At 45.5% G+C, this 23,542-nt stretch overlaps 1 protein-coding gene across 1 annotated transcript in view; it reads left to right on the top strand.

The window, feature by feature from the left end:
• The window catches only part of LOC140204663 (mucin-5AC-like), an 83,093-nt gene that overhangs the window by 36,422 nt on the left and 23,129 nt on the right, over positions 1–23,542 (top strand). The window contains exons 12-16 of the mRNA XM_072271357.1: positions 3,476–3,613; positions 3,722–3,886; positions 10,964–11,058; positions 14,430–14,556; positions 15,469–15,721. Coding sequence (XP_072127458.1) covers positions 3,476–3,613; positions 3,722–3,886; positions 10,964–11,058; positions 14,430–14,556; positions 15,469–15,721 — 778 coding nt within the window. The remainder of the gene's footprint in view (positions 1–3,475; positions 3,614–3,721; positions 3,887–10,963; positions 11,059–14,429; positions 14,557–15,468; positions 15,722–23,542) is intronic.

Here is a 23,542-nt window from a genome sequence, read left to right as displayed (position 1 = left end):
GCCCATCTCGGTGCAACACAACTGCCTTCCGAACCAGCCATCCCCGCTCAGGCAACCGCACCTGCCATACCACATGTGGTCAAGCACCTGTCCCGGCCCATTCCAGTGACTTGCAAGCCTGGGGGAAAGGTCCATTATTCAGGGAGGGGCAGTAGACCTATACTGGGGCTCCCACCATGTACTGCTGCATTGGTACCCTAGGCTGGCAGCCCAGCCCCTTCTGGGACGTGCAAACATCTCAGCAGTGCACGAAGAGCTCCACATCCTGTCTGTACCCAGGCCAGTAGAAGCGTTCGTGCAGCCTGCCCAACGTCTTTACAACTCCGAGATGGCCGGTCCCCACCAGCCCGTGCCCCGACCACAGCACCGTGACGCAGAGCCCTCAGGGGACCACCAGCTGCTGGAGGTGAGGGCTTCAGTCGCTGGGTCCAGGGCGGAGACCGCTGTCCACTCGGTTGGCTGGTATCCCACACTCAGCCATCCCCTCACCCGGGCCAGCACAGAATCGCTCACCTGTTCATCTCACTGGTCCATGGTGGGGAGGTGGTTGCCGGCAGTCACCATCGCTTGCTCCTGGTTCAGCGGTGTTGCGTTGGGCTGCTGCCGGGTGTGTTGCACTACCGCGGGCCTCGTGCTCCATCGTGTTTTATCGACTGTGATGAGCCTCCACTTTCCTCACATCGCTCCCCAGTCGCCGGTGTCCGTAGCCAGCTGAACCACCGTCGTTGTCCACCCAGGCGAGGATGGCTGGTCCGTGTTGGGGAGGACATCGGGACGGATGATAGTGATGGTTGACGCCGTGTCCACCAACGCACGATATCTGATGCTGTCTACCACGCAGTCCACGTATAAGCCTTGCTCTTCCCCAAACAGTCCACCCAGAGGGGCGACAAAGGCAGAACCCCTCCGAATCCGGGCGGCACTGCCCATTTGGTGATTCCCGACGGTTGAGCCTGGCTGTGGCGTGGTGCCGGTACGGGGCAGTCTGGGGCCAAATGGCCTCCCTCCCTGCACCGGTAGCAGAGATCGTTTCATGGCCCCGGCAGGGTCAGGCCTGTCTCACAGACTCCTCCTTGTCAGTTTCCTCCTCCGCCTGGATGACACAGGCCTGGGCTCACTGGTGCGGGGCGATGCTGGAACTCCTTGGAGGACTAAGATTGCTTCTGCCCTCCCCGCCTCTGCCAGCGCTTCGACCAGCGATGATGGCGACGTCAGACGAACACGCTGCCGAACGCGCTCCGGCGTCAGTGCCTTTACAAAGGCTCGGTGGGCACATTCTTCCTGGGCCGCGGGAGGGAACTGTGGGTAGCCATGCCGAGCACAGAGCTGCCAATGTCTCCAGGCTTTCTCCCATACGGTGTCGTCTGCTGCACAGTTCTTCCCTCACTGTTTCCGCCAATGGCCTCTACTCGAAACGCCGCTCCAGCGCCCTGTAGTCACACAGCTCCACCGGCGTTAGGTCGAGGAGGGCCCGCAGGGCATCTCCCTCCAGTGCCAGGGCAAGTGGCACCGCTGTCTCAGTAGGGCTCTACCCATTGTGCCATGCGGTAAGTTTGACTTAACATTGGGTAAGGCTCCAGGCGGCTGGTACCGTTGTACTTGGGGAGCTTCAGGGTGGATCTTGTGGCGCAAATCGCCGAGGCCCTTTGGCCTTCCTCTTTCTCCGGCGGCGTCTGCCATGGTGCCCATCTGTCCATAACTACAGCGTCTTGAGTTCCCCGGTGTGGGTCGCGACAGGGCCGAGTAGTCCGCTCTGTCGTGTCCCCCAGTTCCAGGTTGGGGAGACTGGGTCAGCTCGCTCCATCGGGGCTCCTTGTGAAGACACAATGCTCGGTTCCCAGGACCTCCCACCGGGTTTCCTCTTCATGAGCCCGGTGCGGGGGAGGCAGACAGCTGGGTCCCTCGTCTTATTCCCCGGGTCTTAAGGCACTCTATCGGACGTTGTAGCTCATCAATCTCGCATCCTACTCCTGACACCAACGTGGCACGCATTGGGTCCATAATGACAGACAAGGAAGCTTGTTAGCTCAACAACCGTTTTATTGTGATAAACAGACCGGGCACCATGACCTGGAGAGAGAACCCAACCAGTCTCATACAGTGACCCACAAATACACAAGCAAATAACTGTATAACCCGAGCTAAAATGGAACAATAAATGAACTGGAACTTCCCACCATAATCCCACAAAATCATGTTAACACAAGATCAATAAACAGTACTGGTCATTAGAAATGCAGGGGAAGGCTGTCGACCCCCCCCCACCCCCCACCACCACCACCACTACCAGAGCATCACAGTATACTTAAGGCAGAAGTTGATAGTTTCCTGATCGGTCAGGGCATCAAAGGATATGGCAAGAAGGCAGGGGTATGGGGTTGAGTGAAATTCGGGATCAGCCATGACGGACCAGACTCGATGGACTGAATGACCTAATTCTGCTCCTATGTCTTATGGTCTTGCCTTGTTGAAATTACAAAGTGGCTGTATATCATTTGGAGTTTGAGAAGATTTGGTATGTCACCAAAGTCACTTGCAAATATTTAAAGATGTACTGTGAAGAGCATTCTAATTGGTTGCATCACCATTTGGTATGGAGTAGCCATGGCACAGGATCAGAAAAAGCTGCAAAAAGTTGGAAACTCAGCCAACTCCATCATGGGCACTAGCCTCCCAGGCCTCCAGGACGTCTTCAAACGGTGATGCCTTAAAAATGGGTCACCTATCCTTAAGGACCCTCATCATCCAGGACAGACCCTCTTCTCTTTGCTACCATCAAAAAAGAGGTACAGGAGCCTGGAGACACTGACACAACATTTTTGGAACAGAATGTTCCCCTCCGCCATCAGGTTTCTGAATGGACTATGAACCTATGAACACTGCCTCAGTATTTTTACCTCTCTTTTTACAGTACTTATTTCATTTATTACATAGTAATCTGTAGTTTTTATTCTCATGTATTACATTGTTCTGAGATGGTGTCACAAAAAACTGTGGGTCAATTGTTTAAGAAAAATAACCAGATGGCTTGAGTTGCAAAAGTAAATTGAGGTACTTTTATTTACCTCAAAACAAGACAAAACCTGGGAAAAAAACTATATATATATACATATATACACCTTCATCACAGATGGTGTAAATGAATACCCACTGGTTGCCATGGATTGCTGGTTTGAAAAGCCTCTTCCCTGCTCTATATCTCTGTGACTTCAGGACCTGTGCCATTGTGCTGACAGTTTGAGCTTGACTTGAAATAGTTAAATCATGTGAAATTCATATATCCAATGTGCACACTGCACAAGAGGATGCTAAACCTGTCCAGGCAGATGTGCTGTAAAAAGGACCTTATTATTATTTAGTAATAGCTTTTAATTTAAGCTTAAATTAGTTTACTTTTGTTTAGAAGTATTTAGTTCCAATTATCTTGATATTTATTTCTGATCCTCAGTCTATGATTTTCCTCTTGTTTTCACAGCCAATATCACAATATTCAAACCTTCAAATTTCTACATTATTCTTCACACTCCCTTCGGTCTGCAGCTTCGGATTCAGCTGGTGCCCCTGATGCAAGTCTATATAAGTCTGGATCCTTTCTTCAAAGGCCAGATGTGTGGTCAGTTACAATCTCCTTGTACCTTTACTATACAGTACTGGTTACTGGTGCTTCGTTTTCAGTATAGTAATCATCAAACACTGTAAAATTTACTTTTTATGTTCTTAGGTCTTTGTGGAAACTTCAACAACATACTTAATGATGAATTTAAAGTAGCTAGTGGTCTTGTGGAAGGAACAGCTGCAGCCTTTGCAAACACATGGAAGACCAAAGCCAGCTGCCCTAACAAAAAAGATATTCATGAAAATCCATGTTCCCTCAGTGTTGAAAATGGTAAGCTGATACAACATACAAGTTAATTGAAAATCTTACTACAATAGTACAATCATCATGATTAAATGAATATGACATGGATATCAAGACTAACAAAGTGGCAAGTGTTGAATGTGTAGTCAGCATGGCAGGAAAGAAAACGATCACATTAAGTTCTTACATGTATGAGATTGATATTGATTAAGAAAGATTCTAAAATTCAAATATTCATAGTGCATTTATTATCAAAGTATGTATGCAGTATACAACGCTGAGATTTGTCTTCCAATACACAGTCATGAAATAAGGAAACACCATGGAACCCATTCAAAGAAAACAGCAAACAGACAACACAAAAAATAAAACAAATTGCGTGAATGGCAAAAAAAAGCGAGAAACACACAGAATATGAAACATCAAACCACAGAGTCATTGGAACAGTCCAGGAATGTTCTGTTCTGTTCAGCTCAGCTCAGCTCAGTTTAGCTCTGTGTCATTCATTGACTACAGGCTGCAGATCCAGTCCACCCAGATCAACTTTGCACAAAATAGCAATAAAAAAGGAGTAACCGGAAACACATATAACATGAGCTACAGAGTCCAATCCGCAAACTTTGCCCAAGACCCAAGACTGGCAGCAGCAAGCGAGAGGGAAAGAGACCAGTTCAATGCAAGCACGTTCCTCTGGCAAAGGTGAGTGAGAGAAAGAGAGAGACCAGGCAGATGGTCACCCGCTCATCTTCTTCTCTCATCCTCGTTGATTTCAATCTTGCTTAACACTTTAATCAGTGATATTGGCAAGAAATGGAATGAAACATGGATTTTCACCTTGTCTCTAGGCTTCCTGGCCTCTAGGTCACACACTCCACTCCAGACCTCACCAAACCTCCCTGGAGACATCAAAGTGCCAGATTGCCCAATCAGACCACCAAAATTTAAATCACAGGTTCCAATTGGTATGCAGCCTAACAATAGAATCGTATTTGAAAGAAGAAGTAAAAGTAGTAGTTCTGTAAACTGCCTGAAGGACATCGCCATTGTTTGCATTGTTTGCCGGTGTCATCATCCACAGAGCAAGAAGTATATGCAGAAGCTATGGTGTACCGAGTAAATCCTGAAGCAGACTGCCTTCTCACTGAGATCTTTTCTTCCATTCTGAAATAATTCCCTCAAATCCCCACATGCGCCATTGAAAACAAAAATTAATCTATACATCTGCTGAGTAAAATGAGTTTTTCAGAGTACTAACCTTGTGAATCACCTAAGACACCAGAATTTCCCAAATCAGAGATTCTTGGCATAAGAAGAATTGGATGTTCTGTTCATTATAATAGTGTATTAATCATATTTAATGGGTTCTGATCATCTTTACTTTCACTGTGTCTAATGAGTCATACCTACATCCAGTGATAAAATGCTTTCACTTTAAAGCAACCCAATGATGCCCCATGATATAACTTTGATGGAAAACTGCAAGACTATCTCTTTGATTTTTTTGTTTCTCTCTTAATCCTGGTACATGACGTCAATATGGCAGCAATGTCTACCTTGGCAAGTGATTTTAAAAAATCATATAAATAAAATCCAATGTGTCAGTATTTCAGTGGAATAAAGGAAATTACAATGGCATGAGAGGGGAATTAGCCAAAGTTGACTGGAAAGGGACATTTGCAGGAAGGATAGCAGAGCAGCAATGGCTGGAGTTTTTCAAAAAAATTAGGGAGGTGCAAGGCAGATATATTCCAAATAAGAAATTTTCAAAGGCAAGAAGGACACTACCGTGGCTGACAAGTGAAGTCAGAGCCAAAGTGAAAGCAAAAGAGAGAGCATATAAGGAAGCCAGAGCTAGTGGGAAGATAGAGGATTGGGGAGCTTTTAAGAACTTGCAGAAGGAAACTAAGAAGATTATTTGGAGGGAAAAGATGAATTATGAGAGGAAACTGGCGACTAATATCAAAGAAGTTACTAAAAGCTTTTTTAAATATATAAAGGGTAAAAGAGAATCGAGGGTAGATATAGGACCAATACAAAATGATGCTGGAGATACTGTAATGAGAGATGCAGAGATGGCAGAGGAACTGAATGCATATTTTGCATCAGTCTTCACAGTGGAAGACGTCTGCAGTATACGGGACATTCAAGAGTATCAGGGAAGTGAAGTTTGTGCAGTGAAAATTACGACTGAGAAGGTGGTCAGGAAGCTTAATGGTCTGAGGGTGGATAAATCTCCTGGACCTGATGGAATGCACCCTCGGGTTCTGAAGGAAGTAGCTGGAGAGATTGTGGAAGCACTAGCAATGATCTTTCAAGAATCGATAAATTCTAGCATTGTACTGGATGACTAGAAAATTGCAGATGTTACTCTGCTATTTAAGAAGGGTGGGAGGCAGCAGAAAGGAAACAAGAGGCTTGTTAGCCTGACATCAGTGTTGGGAAGTTGTTGGAATCGATTGTTAGGGATGAGATTACGGAATACCTGGAGGCACATGACAAGATAGGCCAAAGCCAGCATGGTTTCCTGAAAGTAAAATCCTGCCTGACAACCCTACTGCAATTCTTTCAGGAAACTACAAGCAGGGTAGACAAAGGAGATGCAGTAGACGTGGTGTGCTTGGATTTTCAGAAGGCCTTTGACAAGGTGCCACACATGAGGCTGCTTAGCAAGATAAGAGCCCATGGAGTTACAGGGAAGTTATTAGCACGGGTGGAGTATTGGCTGGTCGGCAGAAAACAGAGTGGGAATAAAGGGACACACATCAAAGTTGCTGGTGAACGCAGCAGGCCAGGCAGCATCTGTAGGAAGAAGTGCAGTCGACGTTTCAGGCCGAGACCCTTCGTCAGGACTAACTGAAGGAAGAGTGAGTAAGGGATTTGAAAGTTGGAGGGGGAGGGGGAGATCCAAAATGATAGGAGAAGACAGGAGGGGGAGGGATGGAGCCAAGAGCTGGACAGGTGATTGGCAAAAGGGGATACGAGAGGATCATGGGACAAGAGGTCCGGGAAGAAAGACGAGGAGGGGGGGGACCCAGAGGATGGGCAAGAGGTATATTCAGAGGGACAGAGGGAGAAAAAGGAGAGTGAGAGAAAGAATGTGTGCATAAAAATAAGTAACAGATAGGGTACGAGGGGGAGTTGGGGCCTAGCGGAAGTTAGAGAAGTCGATGTTCATGCCATCAGGTTGGAGGCTACCCAGATGGAATATAAGGTGTTGTTCCTCCAACCTGAGTGTGGCTTCATCTTTATAGTAGAGGAGGCCATGTCAGAATGGGAATGGGATGTGGAATTAAAATGTGTGGCCACTGGGAGATCCTGCTTTCTCTGGCGGACAGAGCGTAAATGTTCAGCAAAGCGGTCTCCCAGTCTGCGTCGGGTCTCGCCAATATATAAAAGGCCACATCGGGAGCACCGGACGCAGTATATCACCCCAGTCAACTCACAGGTGAAGTGTTGCCTCACCTGGAAGGACTGTTTGGGGCCCTGAATGGTGGTAAGGGAGGAAGTGTAAGGGCATGTGTAGCACTTGTTCCGCTTACACGGATAAGTGCCAGGAGGGAGATCAGTGGGGAGGGATGGGGGGGACGAATGGACAAGGGAGTTGTGTAGGGAGCGATCCCTGCGGAATGCAGAGAGAAGGGGGGAGGGAAAGATGTGCTTAGTGGTGGGATCCCGTTGGAGGCGGCGGAAGTTACGGAGAATAATATGTTGGACCCGGAGGCTGGTGGGGTGGTAGGTGAGGACCAGGGGAACCCTATTCCTAGTGGGGTGGCGGGAGGATGGAGTGAGAGCAGATGTATGTGAAATGGGGGAGATGCGTTTAAGAGCAGAGTTGATAGTGGAGGAAGGGAAGCCCCTTTCTTTAAAAAATGAAGACATCTCCCTCATTCTAGAATGAAAAGCCTCATCCTGAGAGCAGATGCGGCGGAGACGGAGGAATTGCGAGAAGGGGATGGCGTTTTTGCAAGAGACAGGGTGAGAAGAGGAATAGTCCGGATAGCTGTGAGAGTCAGTAGGCTTATAGTAGACATCAGTGGATAAGCTGTCTCCAGAGACAGAGACAGAAAGATCTAGAAAGGGGAGGGAGGTGTCGGAAATGGACCAGGTAAACTTGAGGGCAGGGTGAAAGTTGGAGGCAAAGTTAATAAAGTCAATGAGTTCTGCATGCGTGCAGGAAGCAGCGCCAATGCAGTCGTCGATGTAGCGAAGGAAAAGTGGGGGACAGATACCAGAATAGGCACGGAACATAGATTGTTCCACAAACCCAACAAAAAGGCAGGCATAGCTAGGACCCATACGGGTGCCCATAGCTACACCTTTAGTTTGGAGGAAGTGGGAGGAGCCAAAGGAGAAATTATTAAGAGTAAGGACTAATTCCGTTGGACGGAGCAGAGTGGTGGTAGCGGGGAACTGATTAGGTCTGGAATCCAAAAAGAAGCGGAGAGCTTTGAGACCTTCCTGATGGGGGATGGAAGTATATAAGGACTGGACATCCATGGTGAAAATAAAGCGGTGAGGACCAGGGAACTTAAAATCATCGAAAAGTTTAAGAGCGTGAGAAGTGTCACGAACATAGGTCGGAAGGGATTGAACAAGGGGTGATAAAACAGTGTCGAGGTATGCAGAAATGAGTTCGGTGGGGCAGGAGCAAGCTGAGACAATAGGTCGGCCAGGACAGGCAGGTTTGTGGATCTTGGGTAGGAGGTAGAAACGGGAAGTGCGGGGTGTGGGAACTATAAGGTTGGTAGCAGTGGATGGGAGATCCCCTGAGCGGATACAGTCGGTGATGGTGTGGGAGATAATGGCCTGGTGCTCCTTAGTGGGGTCACGATCGAGGGGTAAATAAGAGGAGGTATCCGCGAGTTGTCGCTGTGCCTCGGCAAGGTAGAGGTCAGTACGCCAGACTACAACAGCACCCCCCTTATCGGCGGGTTTAATAATAAGGTTAGGATTAGTGCGGAGGGAGTGGAGAGCAGAGCGTTCAGAAGAATGGGGACAAGGTGCGGTGAAGTCGAGACGGTAAATGTTCCGTCGGCAATTAGCGATAAAGAGATCCAGAGCAGGCAGAAGACCAGAGCGGGGTGTCCATGAAGAAGAGGAGGGTTGAAGACGGGAGAAGGGGTCATCGGTGGGGGTGGAAGAGTCCTTGCCGAAGAAGTAGGCTCGGAGACGGAGACGGCGGAAGAAAAGTTCCGCATCGTGGCGAACACGGAACTCGCTGAGGTGTGGGCGAAGGAGGACAAAGGTGAGGCCCTTACTGAGGACCGAGCGTTCTGCCTCCGACAGTTGAAGGTCGGAGGGGATGGTAAAGACCCAGCAAGGATGAGAGCTGGGATCAGAGGGGGGAGGGGGGAGGCTGAGGGTGTCAGTGGAGAGGGGAGGGTTGGGGTGAGAGGAAGATGGAGCCTCTGAGGACCCAGGAGCTGACGATGGGATCTGAAGGAGAGGGGATTGCAGAGTATTGGTGGGGGAAGGGGAGACGGGAGTCACAACAGCAGCACATAAAGACCCGGCCTGGAGTTCAAGGCTGGCGTCGCATTTGGTGGTTGCGCAATAGCTGTAAAGGTGTCCATGGTCGTTGCTGGAGTCCGGGTTTTGAATATGCCCTGAGGTGTTGGAGCCGCCGAGATCAGTGGCAGACGCCGCAATCTGAAGTTCATGCCTGCTAGCGTCGGGGCCGGCAGGCTCTGGAGTCCGTAGATGTAGGATCTTGCGATCTTTGCCTAACATGACAAAGTCAAAAAAAAAACGGCGATTGCAGGCGTGAATCCGACGGAGGATGAAATAACGGGTAGAACCATTACAGACGGCGAAGAAAGTGTCCCGAAGGTGTGGAAGGGTCTGGGATAAGGACACCAGGTACCTCCTCATGGCGGAGAATAAAGGGATCCTATTCTGGCTGCTGCTGGTTACCACTGGAGTTCCACAGGAGTCGGTGTTGGGACCGCTGCTTTTTACAATGTATGTCAGTGATTTGGACTATGGTATTAATGGATTTATGGCTAAATTTGCCGATGATCCAAAGATAACTGGAGGAACGGGTAGTGTTGAGGAAGCAGAGAGCCTGCAGAGAGACTTAGATAGTTTAGGGGACTGGGCAAAGAAGTGGCAAATAAAATACAATGTTGGAAAGTGTATGGTCATGCACTTTGGTGGAAGAATTAAATTGGCAGACTATTATTTAGATAAGGAGAGGATTTGAAATGCAGAGATGCAAAGGGACTTGGGAGTCCTTGTGCAAGATACCCTAAAAGTTAACCTCCAGGTTGAGTTGGTGGTGAAGAAGGCGAATGCAATGTTGGCATTCATTTCTTGAGGTATAGAATATAAGAGCAGGAATATGATGTTGAGGCTCTATAAGGCATTCGTGAGACCACATTTCGAGTATTGTGTGCAGTTTTGGGCTCCTTAGTTTAGAAAGGATATACTGACATTGGAGAGGGTTCAGAGAAGATTCATAGGAATGATTCTAGGAATTAAAGGGTTACTGTATGAGGAACGTCTGGCAGCTCTTGGGCTGTATTCCCTGGAGTTCAGGAGAATGAGGGGGTTCTCATAGAAACATTGCGAATGTTAAAAGGCCTGAACAGATTAGCTGTGGCAAAGTTATTTCCCATGGTAGTGGATTCTAGGACAAGAGGGCACAACTTAAGGATTGAAGAACATCCTTTTAGAACTGAGATGCGGACTTTAGTCATTGGGTGGTAAATCTGTGGAATTTGTTGCCACGAGCGGCTGTGAAGGCCAAGTCATTGGATGTATTTAAGGCAGAGATAGATAGGTTCTTGATTATCCAGGGCATCAAAGGGTATGGGGTGTAAGTAGGGAAGTGGGGATGACTGGATACTTCTGCTCCTCACGAGTGATTAATAATGTTCTGATATCTGTCTTCAAAAGAAGGCGTCAGTGGGTAGCCTAACAGAAGGCTTCATAAATCTGTTGCAATTTGTCCATTCTTAAGATCGGAAAGATAAACACGTTATCATTCACACACTTGATTTCTGCACTACAAATTTGAAAGGACAGCTTGTGAAGGTGATATTTCTATTGCAAATTAATCAGTTATTAAATTGCTTTCATTAAAAAAATCTTGTTTTTAAATAGAAAAATATGCCAAACATTGGTGTGGGCTGCTGTTGGCTGATGACTCCCCATTTGCCCTGTGCCATTCAGAGATTGACCCCAACATCTACTATCAGGTATCAAGCTGCAATTGTTTTAATTCTTTTGGTGTAATGGATAAAACCACATCAGCTACATCAAGATGAAGCCCCAACTCATCTTGAGGTGGGCAGTGGCATGGTAGCATAGTAGCATTAATGATCTGGATGATGGGGTGGTAAATTGGATTAGTAAGTATGCAGATGATACTAAGATAGGTGGCATTGTGGATAATGAAGTAGGTTTTCAAAGCTTGCAGAGAGATTTGGGCCAGTTAGAAGAGTGGGCTGAAAGATGACAGATGGAGTTTAATGCTGATAAGCGTGAGGTGCTACATCTTGGTAGGACTAATCAAAATAGGACATACATGGTAAATGGTAGGGCATTGAGGAATACAGTAGAACAGAGGGACCTAGGAATAATGGTGCATAATTCCTTGAAGGTGAAATCTCATGTGGATTGGGTGGTGAAGAAAGCTTGTGGTATGCTGGCCTTTATAAGTCAGAGCATTGAGTATAGGAGTTGGGATGTAATGTTAAAATTGTACAAGGCATTGGGAGAGGCCAAATTTGGAGTATTGTGTACAGTTCTGGTCACCGAATTATAGGAAAGATGTCAACAAAATAGAGAGAGTACAGAGAAGATTTACTAGAATGTTACCTGGGTTTCAGCACCCAAGTTACAGAGAAAGGTTGAACAAGTTAGGTCTTTATTCTTTGGAGCATAGAAGGTTGAGGGGGGACTTGATAGAGGTATTTAAAATTATGAGGGGGATAGATAGAGTTGATGTGGATAGGCTTTTTCCATTGAGAGTAGGGGAGATTCAAACAAGAGGACATGAATTGAGAGTTAAGGGGCAAAAGTTTAGGGGTAACACGAGGGGGAACTTCTTTACTCAGAGAGTGGTAGCTATGTGGAACAAGCTTCCAGTAGAAGTGGTAGAGACAGGTTCGATTTTGTCATTTAAAAGAAATTAGATAGGTATATGGACAGGAAAGGAATGGAGGGTTATGGGCTGAGTGCAGGTAGATGGGACTCGGTGAGAGTAAGCGTTCAGCACGGACTAGAAGGGCCGAGATGGCCTGTTTCTGTGCTGTAATTATTATAAGGTTATATATGCTATATGGTTTGCATAATGCTTTACAATACAACTGACCTCGGTTCAATTCCCGCCGCTGTCTGTAAGTTTGTATGTTCTCCATGTGCCCATGTAGGTTTCCTCTGTATGCTCTGAGTTTCTCCCACAGTCCATGACATACTGGTTGAAAGGTTAATTGGTCATTGTAAGTTGTCCCATGACTAGAGAGGATTAAATCCGTGGATTGCTGGGCAGTGTGACTCGAAGGGCCAGAAGGGCATATTCTGTGTTTTGTCTCAATAAATAAATAAATAGATTTCCTTCATTTCATTTTATAAAGTTTAGTTGGGTAGGGCAATGCAGGATTCAGACCCAGTGACAAAAAAGTAACGGAGAAATATTTCCCAGTCAAGCGGTATACCACCTTGAAGGAACCAATCAAATGGACTGTCTTGTCCTGGATGATGGCAACATTTTTGTCTGTAGTGGAACTGGATGTATTGAGGCAAGGATTCTAAGATACTCTTGCCTGTGCCAGGATGGTGAAATTATTTTGGAGAGGGGAGATGTCAGGGGATATTGATGGCCTTTATAGATAGCTCTGATTTGGCCTTGATGGCAGAGTTCTTGTAAAACTGGACACTTTTTAAGTGTCTAGTCACCAGCCCAATTATGTCTTGTTACTTATCAGCTAATGTTAGAATATTGTCCAGGCTTGCAGGAGTTGCGAATTGAACTGAACATTGTGCAATCAAAGTCAAAGTGAATTTATTATCAAAGTATGTGCAGTACAGTGCATGTTTCCATACACTACCGCAAGTTTCACTTTCCTGCAGGCATTTACAGGAAAATAAAGAAAGAAATACGATAGACGGACAAACAACCGATGTGCAAAAGAAAATGAATTATGTAAATAATACTAAAATGTCAATAAATAATACTGTGAACGCGAGTGTGAAATCCTTGAAAGTGAGTCTACAGGTTGTGGAGTCAGTGCATGTTAATGTGAGAAGTTATCTACACTGGTTCAGGAAACAGATGGCTGAAGGGTAATAACTGTTCATGAACCTCATGGTTTAGGCCCAAAGACTCATGTATCTCTTGCCCCATGGTTGCAGTGAGAAGAGATCAGCACCTGGATGATCGGAGTCCTTGATGAAGGATGCTGCTCTCTTGAGGCATTAGAGAACACCACGTTTTTGACCTGGGCAAGAAAGATTATTGATGAAGTAATGGGAGTTGGGTGGGCTGAGGGTACTGCTTGCTGGGACTTATGCAGTGTCCTGGGGCAGGAAAAATTTAATTTCAAAAATCTCAGCATCTTCTTTTGATGTAGGATGAAGTAAGTGAAGCATTTTCACTTTGTAACAACTGACTTAATTATTTTATCAGGATAGCTGATATGCTCATTAATTGGTAGTGGGCTCCTAACTCAGTTCATTAAAGTGACAGGATCTTAATTGTTATATTCTGCCCATTATTCATATTATTTCTCACATTTTCACATAATATGGAAGCCCAATAAGTCACCTCTTGCTTTCAGAGCTGGTTCATCAATACCACGTCCCACTAATTTCACTATAGGGTTTTGGTAGAGTTTTTTCAGGGGTGACCAGGTGAATTAATGACGGGGTACTGAACTACTAGACAACTTCTTAAGTTCTGTGAGAGCACCTGACTTTTCTATGTTTCTATGTTTCTATGTTACACTTTCTCAAGCAGTGCATTCCAGATTCCAACCACCTGAATAGAGAATTCTTTCCAATGTCCTCTCTGGACCTCGTACCCTTCATTCTCTGACCTCTAGTTTTAGATACCAGTGTTATGAGGATGCTCTTATCAATACTCCTCATAACTTTGTATACCTCTGTCTGGTGTTGTTTTGGCCTCCTCCATCTCAAGGAATGCAAACTCAGCCTCTCCAGCCTCTCTTCATAACTGAAACATTCCATCTTGGGCAACACCTTGGAGTATCTCCCCTGCACTCTCTCCAACAGATTCTTTTGTGTAGCAATTTGAACGGGATACAATGTTGGACTCTGTTTTCTCTGATTGGACCATCCTGCTCACCTTTTCTACTACCACCAATCTACAAGAGGGACAATTTACAGTAGCCTCACAATAAGCAAATTCCTGGGTTGTGTGTGGGGAGGAGCTGGAACAATTGAAGGAAACCCACCCACCAAGAGAACATGCAAACTCCACATGGATAGTACCAGAGCTTAGGATTCTGGAGCTGAGTGATATGATCAAAGGATTTTCTCTTGGTTCAATATTTACTTTTCGATGACATAAATGTGTGTTTGACGAGGAAGGTTTTCTGTTTTACAGCAATGTAAATATGACAGCTGTAATTGTGAGAAGAGTGAGGACTGTATGTGTGCTGCCCTCTCCTCGTACGTTCAGGCTTGTGCAGCCAAGGGTGTAGTCACCTCCAACTGGAGAGCTAATGTGTGCTGTAAGTATTTGTATTGTAACCAGATTTATCACCTCTACATCCAATTTGCAGAGTTAAGCATTTGTTTTTTTCCCTATAATACACATGCTCTCCTATGTGCACAGAGAAAGTGATGGACAATGAAAGTAACTGGAAGACAGACCCTGTTCCGTTTACAGACTCCATTTATCAGCCTCTAGCTTCAGCGATAGCAGCTGTCTGAGGCTAAATCAGATGGTTTGACCTAATGCTGATCTTTTGGCATGTCTGAGCATAGTCACCACTATTGACCCTCTACACCTTATAGACTGTTGTAACTTCCATCCACATCTTTGTTGCCTCTGGAATGGATCTGCACCATCTCTTCTCCTGCTCCCTTCAACTCAATAGGATGTCCCTTGAGTAGGCTGACCACCCTCAGCTACATTAACTTGACGAAACTTTGTACACTTACCTTGAGCCACTTTTTCATACATCCACATAGTTGGTCAATCTCAACTCTCAATAATATTTGTATTCCTAGGACATGGAATACAGGACAGTATAGAACAGGAGCAGGTTCTTTGTCTGAACTAATTAAGCTAATGACACCTAATCCGTCCTGGGGTCAGATATCTGGCTTGCCTGATCCTTGATCCCTGATCTGCTTTAGAATGCCTCTTAACAAACTGGAGATCAGGCTGATTTGTAAGTGGGAGTCTAACCGAAAAAAGGCTTCTGCTTTGAACTGCAATAAGTGTAGAGCATCTTGGATTCTAGGTTCCATGGGCTCTGCATTTTCTCTCTCTCATTTCTGCCCACATATCTCAACCTGTAAATGACTAGCTCTTTCTGCATTCATAATTGACATCGAAATTATTTTTCAAAGAGTTATTGTTTTATAGTTTAAATTTTGGTTGTGGGAATTCCTCAAATTGTGTTTTGACATTGCAGCAAAATACATCAGTTGTCCAAAAACACTCGTCTACAGCTACAACATGACCAACTGCCACCGTACCTGTCAGTCGCTGGCCACACCAGACAGAACATGTGAGATTGACTTTGAGCTGGTTGATGGGTGTGGTTGCGCCGAGGGAACTTACATGGACGATAATGGGAAATGTGTGGATCCCTCCAGCTGCCCATGCTACTACAGGGGGTCATTCATCCCAGCAGGGGAGGTTGTTCATGAGGATGACACCATATGGTGAGCTTGTATTAAAACTAATAATTTTATGAACATGAAACTCAAGATGGATGATAACACACGATGGGAGCTGAGTTTGGAGGAAGATGTACTTAGTATCATCTCGAATAGAGTAGAATCAGAATCTGATTTATATGACTTGAAATTTGTTGTTTTGCAGCAACAGTACAAGGATATAAAATTATAATAAATCCCAAACTAAATAGTGCAACGAAACAGGTATAAAGCAGTAGTGTTCATGGGTGCATGGAATCTAATGCCAGAGGAGAAGAAGCTGTTTCTGAATTACTTCTGGCTTGATCTTCTCAGATGGTAGTATTGAGAAGAGGTGAAGGTCCTCGTTAAAGGCTGCTATCTGAAACATGACGGGTCTGTGACACGACAGAGAGAGGGGAGGGTCAGTGGCACGACGGAGTGAGGAGGTTCAGTGACATGATGGAGTGAGGAGGGTGAGTGGCACGACAGGGAGTGAGGAGGGTCAGTGACACGACAGGGAGTGAGGGGGGTCACTGACATGACGGAGAGAGGAGGGTCAGTGACACGATGGCGAGGGCGAGGAGGGTCAGTGACATGACGGAGTGAGGAGGGTCAGTGACATAACAGGGAGAGAGGAGGGTCAGTGACATGACGGAGTGAGGAGGGTGAATGGCATGATGGAGTGAGGAGGGTCAGTGACCGGGGAGTGAGGAAGGTCTGTGACATGTCAGAGTGAGGAGGGTCAGTGACATGACGGAGTGAGGAGGGTCAGTGACATGACAGGGAGAGAGGAGGGTCAGTGACACGATGGCGAGGGCGAGGAGGGTCAGTGACATGACGGAGTGAGGAGGGTCAGTGACATGATGAAGTGTGGAGGGTCAGTGACACGACAGGGAGAAAGGAGGGTCGGTGACATGACAGGGAGTGAGGATGGTCAGTGACATGGAGTGAGGAGGGTGAATGGCATGACGGAGTGAGGAGGGTCAGTGACATGACGGAGTGAGGAGGGTTAGTGTCATGATAGGGAGTGAGGAGGGTGAGTGACACGACGGAGTGAAGAGGGTGAGTGGCACGATGGAGTGAGGAGGTTCAGTGACATGATGGAGGGAGGAGGGTGAGTGGCACGATGGAGTGAGGAGATTCAGTGACATGATGGAGTGAGGAAGGTGAGTGGCACGACAGGGAGTGAGGAGGGTCAGTGACACGACGGAGTGAGGGGGGGGTCACTGACATGACGGATTAAGGAGGGTCAGTGACACGACAGGTAGAGAGGAGGGTCAGTGACACGATGGAGAGCGAGGAGGGTCAGTGACATGATGGAGTGAAGGGGGTCAGTGACATGACAGGGAGTGAGGAGGGTCAGTGACACGATGGAGAGCGAGGAGGGTCAGTGACATGACGGAGTGAGGAGGGTCAGTGACATGATGAAGTCTGGAGGGTCAGTGAAACAATGGAGAGCAAGGAGGGTTAGTGACACGACGGGGAGTGAGGAGGATCTGTGACATGACGAAGTTAGGAGGGTCAGTAAAATGATGGAGTGACAAGGGTCAGTAACATGACGGAGTGACAAGGGTCTGTGACACGACAGGGAGTGAGGAGGGTCTGTGACACGGCAGGGAGTGAGGAGGGTCTGTGACACGACGGAGTGAGGAGGGTCAGGCACACGACAGGGAGTGAGTAGGGTCAGCAACGTGACAGGGAGTGAGCAGGGTCTGTGTCACGACAGGGAGTGAGAAAAGTCAGTTTGATTAGATTGTCTTCATTTCAATGCAAGGCACTTGACAAGTAATGCAGATGAACTCAAGGAATGGAATGTGATATGGGACTGGGATGTTACAGCCCTTTAAGACACTATGACAACACAAGGGGTCAGAATTTGGAGATTAATTTCCTGTACTGCCAGTTAGAAATTTGTATTCTCTCCCTGTAAGCCCTTGGCTTCCTTTGGGTGCTTTGGTATCCTCCTTCTGTCCAAAGACGTACCAGATTGTGTTTTAATCAGTCATTGTAAATTGTCTTGCGGTTTGGCTAGAATTAAATGGGGGGGTGTGGTGTTGTTGCTGGGATTTTAAATGTGAGTTGTACAGTTCAAAGTCTAAATGTTCCTCTTCCTGCTCTGACCTCAGGGATTGCTAGGATGTTGGAGTTGATTGTTAAGGATGTGGCTTCAGGATACTTCGAGACAGATGATAAAATAGGCCATAGTCAGCATGGTTTCCTTCAGGAAAAATCTTGCTTGACAAATCTGATGGAATTCCTTGAAGAAATAACAAGCAGGATAGACAAAGAAGAACTAGATGATATTGTATTCTTGGATTTTCAGAAGGCTTTGAGGTTGCTTAACAAGTTAAAAGCCCATGGTATTACAGGAAAGATGCTGGCATGGATAGAGCATTGGCTGATTGGCAGGAGGAAAAGAATGGGAATAAAGGGATCCTTTTTGGGTTGGCTGCTAGTAACTAGTGGTGTTCCTCAGGGATTTAGGTCTGTAGATCATTGAGACCTCTTCTGTACAAAACATGAACAGAACATGTACACATAAACTCAAGGTGAGCAGGTTTGCTAGAGCTGTTGAGGAGTGTTTAAACTAGGTTGGCATGGAATGACATGGTATCAGTGTGATAGGTCAAAAGATGGAGCTGTTGTTGTAAAGGTAAATGCAATATGTAGAGAGACTGTGAACAAACATAGGCATTGTTAGGGCATGAATATAGTCAATTGTGTGAGTTGAAATTTAATGCATAAGTTTCAGGAACAAGGGTGTTTCAGGAACATTGGTCAGTACACGGATCTACAAAACTGTGGCGATTACAGGGAACACGGCAGGAATGGCTGCTGCATGTTCCAGAGTTTAGAAGTTCCAAAATGAAAAGGAAGGAAGGTAAAAGAGATGGTGGAGTGGTATTGATATCAGGGAAAGTATCACAGGGAGGATGTTGTTGAGGGAGTACTTACTGAGTCACTGTGGGTGGAAGTTACTGCTAGAGGAGATATGATGACTAGAGGTGAGTCCTGATGAAGGGTCTCAGCCTGAATCATCAGCTTTCTATTCTTCTCAATTGATGCTGCCTGACCTGCTGTGTTCTTCCAGCATTCTGTGTGTGTGTTGCTCTGGATTTCCAGCATCTGCAGAATCCCTTGTGGAGAGGAAAAGCTGTACTATATATGGTACTAGGCAATAAACCTGGTCATGTGATAGATCTCTTGAGGGGTGAGTATTTCAGACAGTGACCAGAACTCCCTGACCTTTAGTATATTTTTGGACAAGGATAGGAGCAGATGGTATAGGAAAGTATTTAATTGGTGGGGTGGAGGGAGTGAAATGTGATGCTATTAGGCAAGAATTTAGGAGCTTAAATTGGGAACATGTGGAGAATATATGTGCAATGGTAGTGAGGCAGCACAGTTAGCGTAACACTGTTACAACACCAACAACCCAAGTTCAATTCCACTGCTGTCTTAAGGTGTTTGTACATAGTTTAAATGTACAAAATAGTTTAAATGCAGTCCATTTATTTTTAGTGGCACATGTTTAAATTCAAACAACATTCTTTACATAGAAACATAGAAAACCTACAGCACAATACAGGCCCTTCGGCCCACAAAGCTGTGCCAAACATGTCCTTTCCTTAGAACTACCTAGGCTTACCCATGACCCTCTATTTTTCTAAGCTCCATGAGTGATTATGCAGAAAGTTTGAAGTTAATAACTCATCAGGGGTGATTGATAAGTTTGTGGCCTCAGGTAGAAGGAGATGAGTTATTAACTTCAAACTTTTTGCATAATCACTCAAAGAGTTGACCTGCATGTGCATGTAATGAGAACTGTATAACTCATCTCCTTCTACCTCAGGCCACGAACGTATCAATCACACCTGCTGTGGACCCTTTCTGGAGGTCCAAGATCAGTATGCTCCACGACCGCTGGACTAAGTGTGTAAATGTGGAGGGGACTATGTTGAAAAATAAATGTGCTAGGTTTTCTAAAGTTGACCCCTTCTACCCTAGGCCACGAAGTTATCAATCACCCCTCATACTAACCCATCCCTCTGCTTCTTCATCCAGGTCATTTATAAAAATCACAAAGAGTTGGGGTCCCTGAGGCACATCACTGGTCACCAGCTTCCATGCAGAATATGACCCGTCTACAACCACTCTTTGCCTTCTGTGGGCAAGCCAGTTCTGGATCCACAAAGCAATGTTCCCTTGGATCCCATGCCTCCTTATTTTCTCAGTAAGCCTTGCATGGGTTACCTTGTCAAATGCGTTGCTAAAATCCATATACACTACATCTACGGCTCTACGTTCATCAATGTGTTTAGCCACCTCAAAATATTCAGTCAGGCTAATAAGGCACGACCTGCCTTTGACAAAACCATGCTGACTATTCCTAATCGTATTATGCCTCTCCAAATGTTCATAAATCCTGCCTCTCAGAATCTTCTCCATCAACTTAGCAACCACTGAAGTAAGACTTACTGGTCTATAATTTCCTCTGCGTTTCCGTCATTCTTCTTGATATTCTTTAATTATTCTTAAAACACCTGGACTGCTCTCTACATTTATACTGTTTCTTTGCCATTTGAGTGACTTCACATGTGTGTGATACCCTTTTTATACAAATGGTCTAAAGGCTTCTTAGAGACAGAAATCCCAGGTATTCATAATTAATGTTGTGAGGCTGACTCCACAAGTACACAGATCTTCCAACTTACTAATGTATCACCCATTTGAAATACTAAGTGATATTATCCTTCTGGTCTGCAAGCTTCCTTGAACCTTAAGAACTTATCCAGTGCTGTCTGTTTTGAGACAAGCCCAATTGCCATAGCCATTGTCTTATAATGCACCTGTTGAAAAGCCCATGCTGTGGCCCAACATCCTGCTTTCCATAGACAGTGTTTCTGTTTGCAAAGCTATCTATTCAACTTCAAACTGATTATTGCTTGCCATTTACATTAAAAACTTAAGTCTAGCTCCCATTTATGAACAGCACCGAAACAAAGCATATAGTTGGATAAGTAAATAAAATACATAAGCTGAACATCTGTAGTAGTAAGTAAGTTGCAAGAGGGGACACTAAAGGGATAAAATGTACAAGTATCTGGAAAGACAGGATGATTAAGGATAGGCAGCAAGGCTTTGTACGCAGGAGATCGTGTCTTTCAAATCTGAGCTTTTTGAAGAAAGTCATAGAGGGCAGAAGTATAGAAACAATAGGGACTCTGTAAGGTCTTTGATAAGGTTCTGCATACAGGGCTATTAAGGAAACTTAGTGAGCTAGTGAATTGCATATATAGTTGTTCTGATGGAAGGAAGAAGAGGATGATTGTGGAAAATTGTTTTTTAGATTGAAGGGCCATGTCTTACCCAGGACTTAGTGCTAAACCCATTGTCATTGTCATTGTCATTTGTCATTGACTTGAATAAAAACATACAATGCAACACACATCAAAGTTGCTGGTGAACGCAGCAGGCCAGACAGCATCTCTAGGAAGAGGTACAGTCGATGTTTCAGGCCAAGACCCTTCGTCAGGACTCAATTTACTATGTTTGCAGATAATGTTAAAATAGGTGTTGTTGTTGAGAGTGAGGATGGTTATCAGTAATTACAGTGGTATCTTGAGCTAGGTCGGTGTTGGGAATCAGGAATTACAATTGGTGTTGGAGTACTTCTTTTTACATGATTTGGATGACAGAACTGACGGCTTTGGGGCCAGATCCGAAGATGATACAAAGATAGATGGAAGGGCAGGTGGTGTTGAGGAACCAGAAGGATGCTTTAGGAAACAACACACATCAAAGTTGCTGGTGAACGCAGCAGGCCAAACAGCATCTGTAGGAAGAGTGCAGTCGACGTTTCAGGCCGAGACCCTTCGTCAGGACTAACTGAAGGAAGAGTGAGTAAGGGATTTGAAAGTTGGAGGGGGAGGGGGAGATCCAAAATGATAGGAGAAGACAGGAGGGGGAGGGATGGAGCCAAGAGCTGGACAGGTGATTAGCAAAAGGGATACGAGAGGATCATGGGACAGGAGGTCCGGGAAGAAAGACGAGGGGGGGGGGGACCCAGAGGATGGGCAAGAGGTATATTCAGAGGGACAGAGGGAGAAAAAGGAGAGTGAGAAAAAGAATGTGTGCATAAAAATAAGTAACAGATAGGGTACGAGGGGGAGTTGGGGCCTAGCGGAAGTTAGAGAAGTCGATGTTCGTGCCATCAGGTTGGAGGCTACCCAGACGGAATATAAGGTGTTGTTCCTCCAACCTGAGTGTGGCTTCATCTTTACAGTAGAGGAGGCCGTGGATAGACATGTCAGAATGGGAATGGGATGTCCTGTCCCATGATCCTCTTGTATCCCCTTTTGCCTATCACCTGTCCAGCTCTTGGCTCCATCCCTCCCCCTCCTGTCTTCTCCTATCATTTTGGATCTCCCCCTCCCCCTCCAACTTTCAAATCCCTTACTCACTCTTCCTTCAGTTAGTCCTGACGAAGGGTCTCGGCCTGAAACATCGACTGCACCTCTTCCTACAGATGCTGCTTGGCCTGCTGCGTTCACCAGCAACTTTGATGTGTGTTGCTTGAATTTCCAGCATCTGCAGAATTCCTGTTGGATGCTTTAGGAAAATAGGCAAAGAAGAGTCAAATGGAATACAGTGTTGGGAAGTGCATGGTCGTTCACTTTAGTAGAAGGGTCAGATGCGCAGACTATTTTTTTAAGCAGGCAAAATTTTCAAAAATCTGAGGTGCAAAGGGATTTGGGAGTCCTCGTGAAGGATTCATGAAAGGTTAACTTGTAAGTTCAGTCAGTGGTGAGGAAAGTTAATGCAACATTGGCATTCATTTCAAGAGGAGTAGAATATAACAGCAAGAATGTAATGCGGAGGCTTTATAAGGCACTGGTGAGGCCTCAATTGGAGTATTGTGAGCATTTTTGGGTCCCTTATCTAAGAAAGGATGTGCTAACATTGGAGAGCATTCAGAGGAGGTTCAAGAAAATGAAAGGTTTATTGTATGACGAGAGATTGAAGGCCTGTAATCACTCATAGAAGAAATGGAATTTTAGAAGAATGAGCAGGGATCTCATTGAAGTGTATTGAATGTTGAAAGGCCTCGATGGAGTGGATGTGAAGAGATGTTTCCCATAGCGGGGGAACATAGGACCCGAGGGAACAGCATCAAAATAGAAATATGTCTATTTAGAATGGAGATGAGAAGGAATTTCTTTAGACAGAGGGTGGTGAGTTTGTGGAATTCGTTGTCACAGGCAACTATGAAAGCTAGGTCACTGGTTAAATTTAAGATGTTGGTAGGTTCTTGATTGTCGCTTGAAAGGTTATGGGGAGAAGGCAGGAGAATGAGAGGGAAAATAGATCAGGCTTGATGAAAAGGTGGCAACAAACACAAAATACTGGAGGAGCTCTATGGAACTCAGGCAGCATCTATGGAAAAGAGTACAGTCAACATTGCTGAAGGGTCTCAGCTGAAATGTTGACCGTACTCTTTTCCATAACGCTGCCTGGCCTGCTGAATTCTTCCAGCATCTTGTTTGTCTTGCTTGGATATCCAGCGGCTGCAGATTTTCTTTTGTTTGTGATGAAATGGTGGAGTAGATTTGATGGACCGAATGGCCTAATTCTGCTCCTATCTCTTATGGTCTTATGGTTTTTTTTGAGTAAGTGGTTTGAGGAATGGCAAATAGAGTTAAATTGGGATAAGTGAGAAGCACTGCAGTTTGTGAAGACAAGTGAGATTAAGCCTTTCACAATGAATGACAGGGCCCTGGGGAATGTTGTAGAACAGAGTACAGTTAACTGGTTCCCTAAAAGTGCTGTCACAGATGGACTTTT

The sequence above is a fragment of the Mobula birostris genome, chromosome 11 (assembly GCF_030028105.1).
Source record: "Mobula birostris isolate sMobBir1 chromosome 11, sMobBir1.hap1, whole genome shotgun sequence".
In the NCBI taxonomy this organism is placed as follows: Eukaryota; Metazoa; Chordata; class Chondrichthyes; order Myliobatiformes; family Myliobatidae; genus Mobula; species Mobula birostris.
This window is presented reverse-complemented; position numbering and strand designations above follow the sequence as displayed.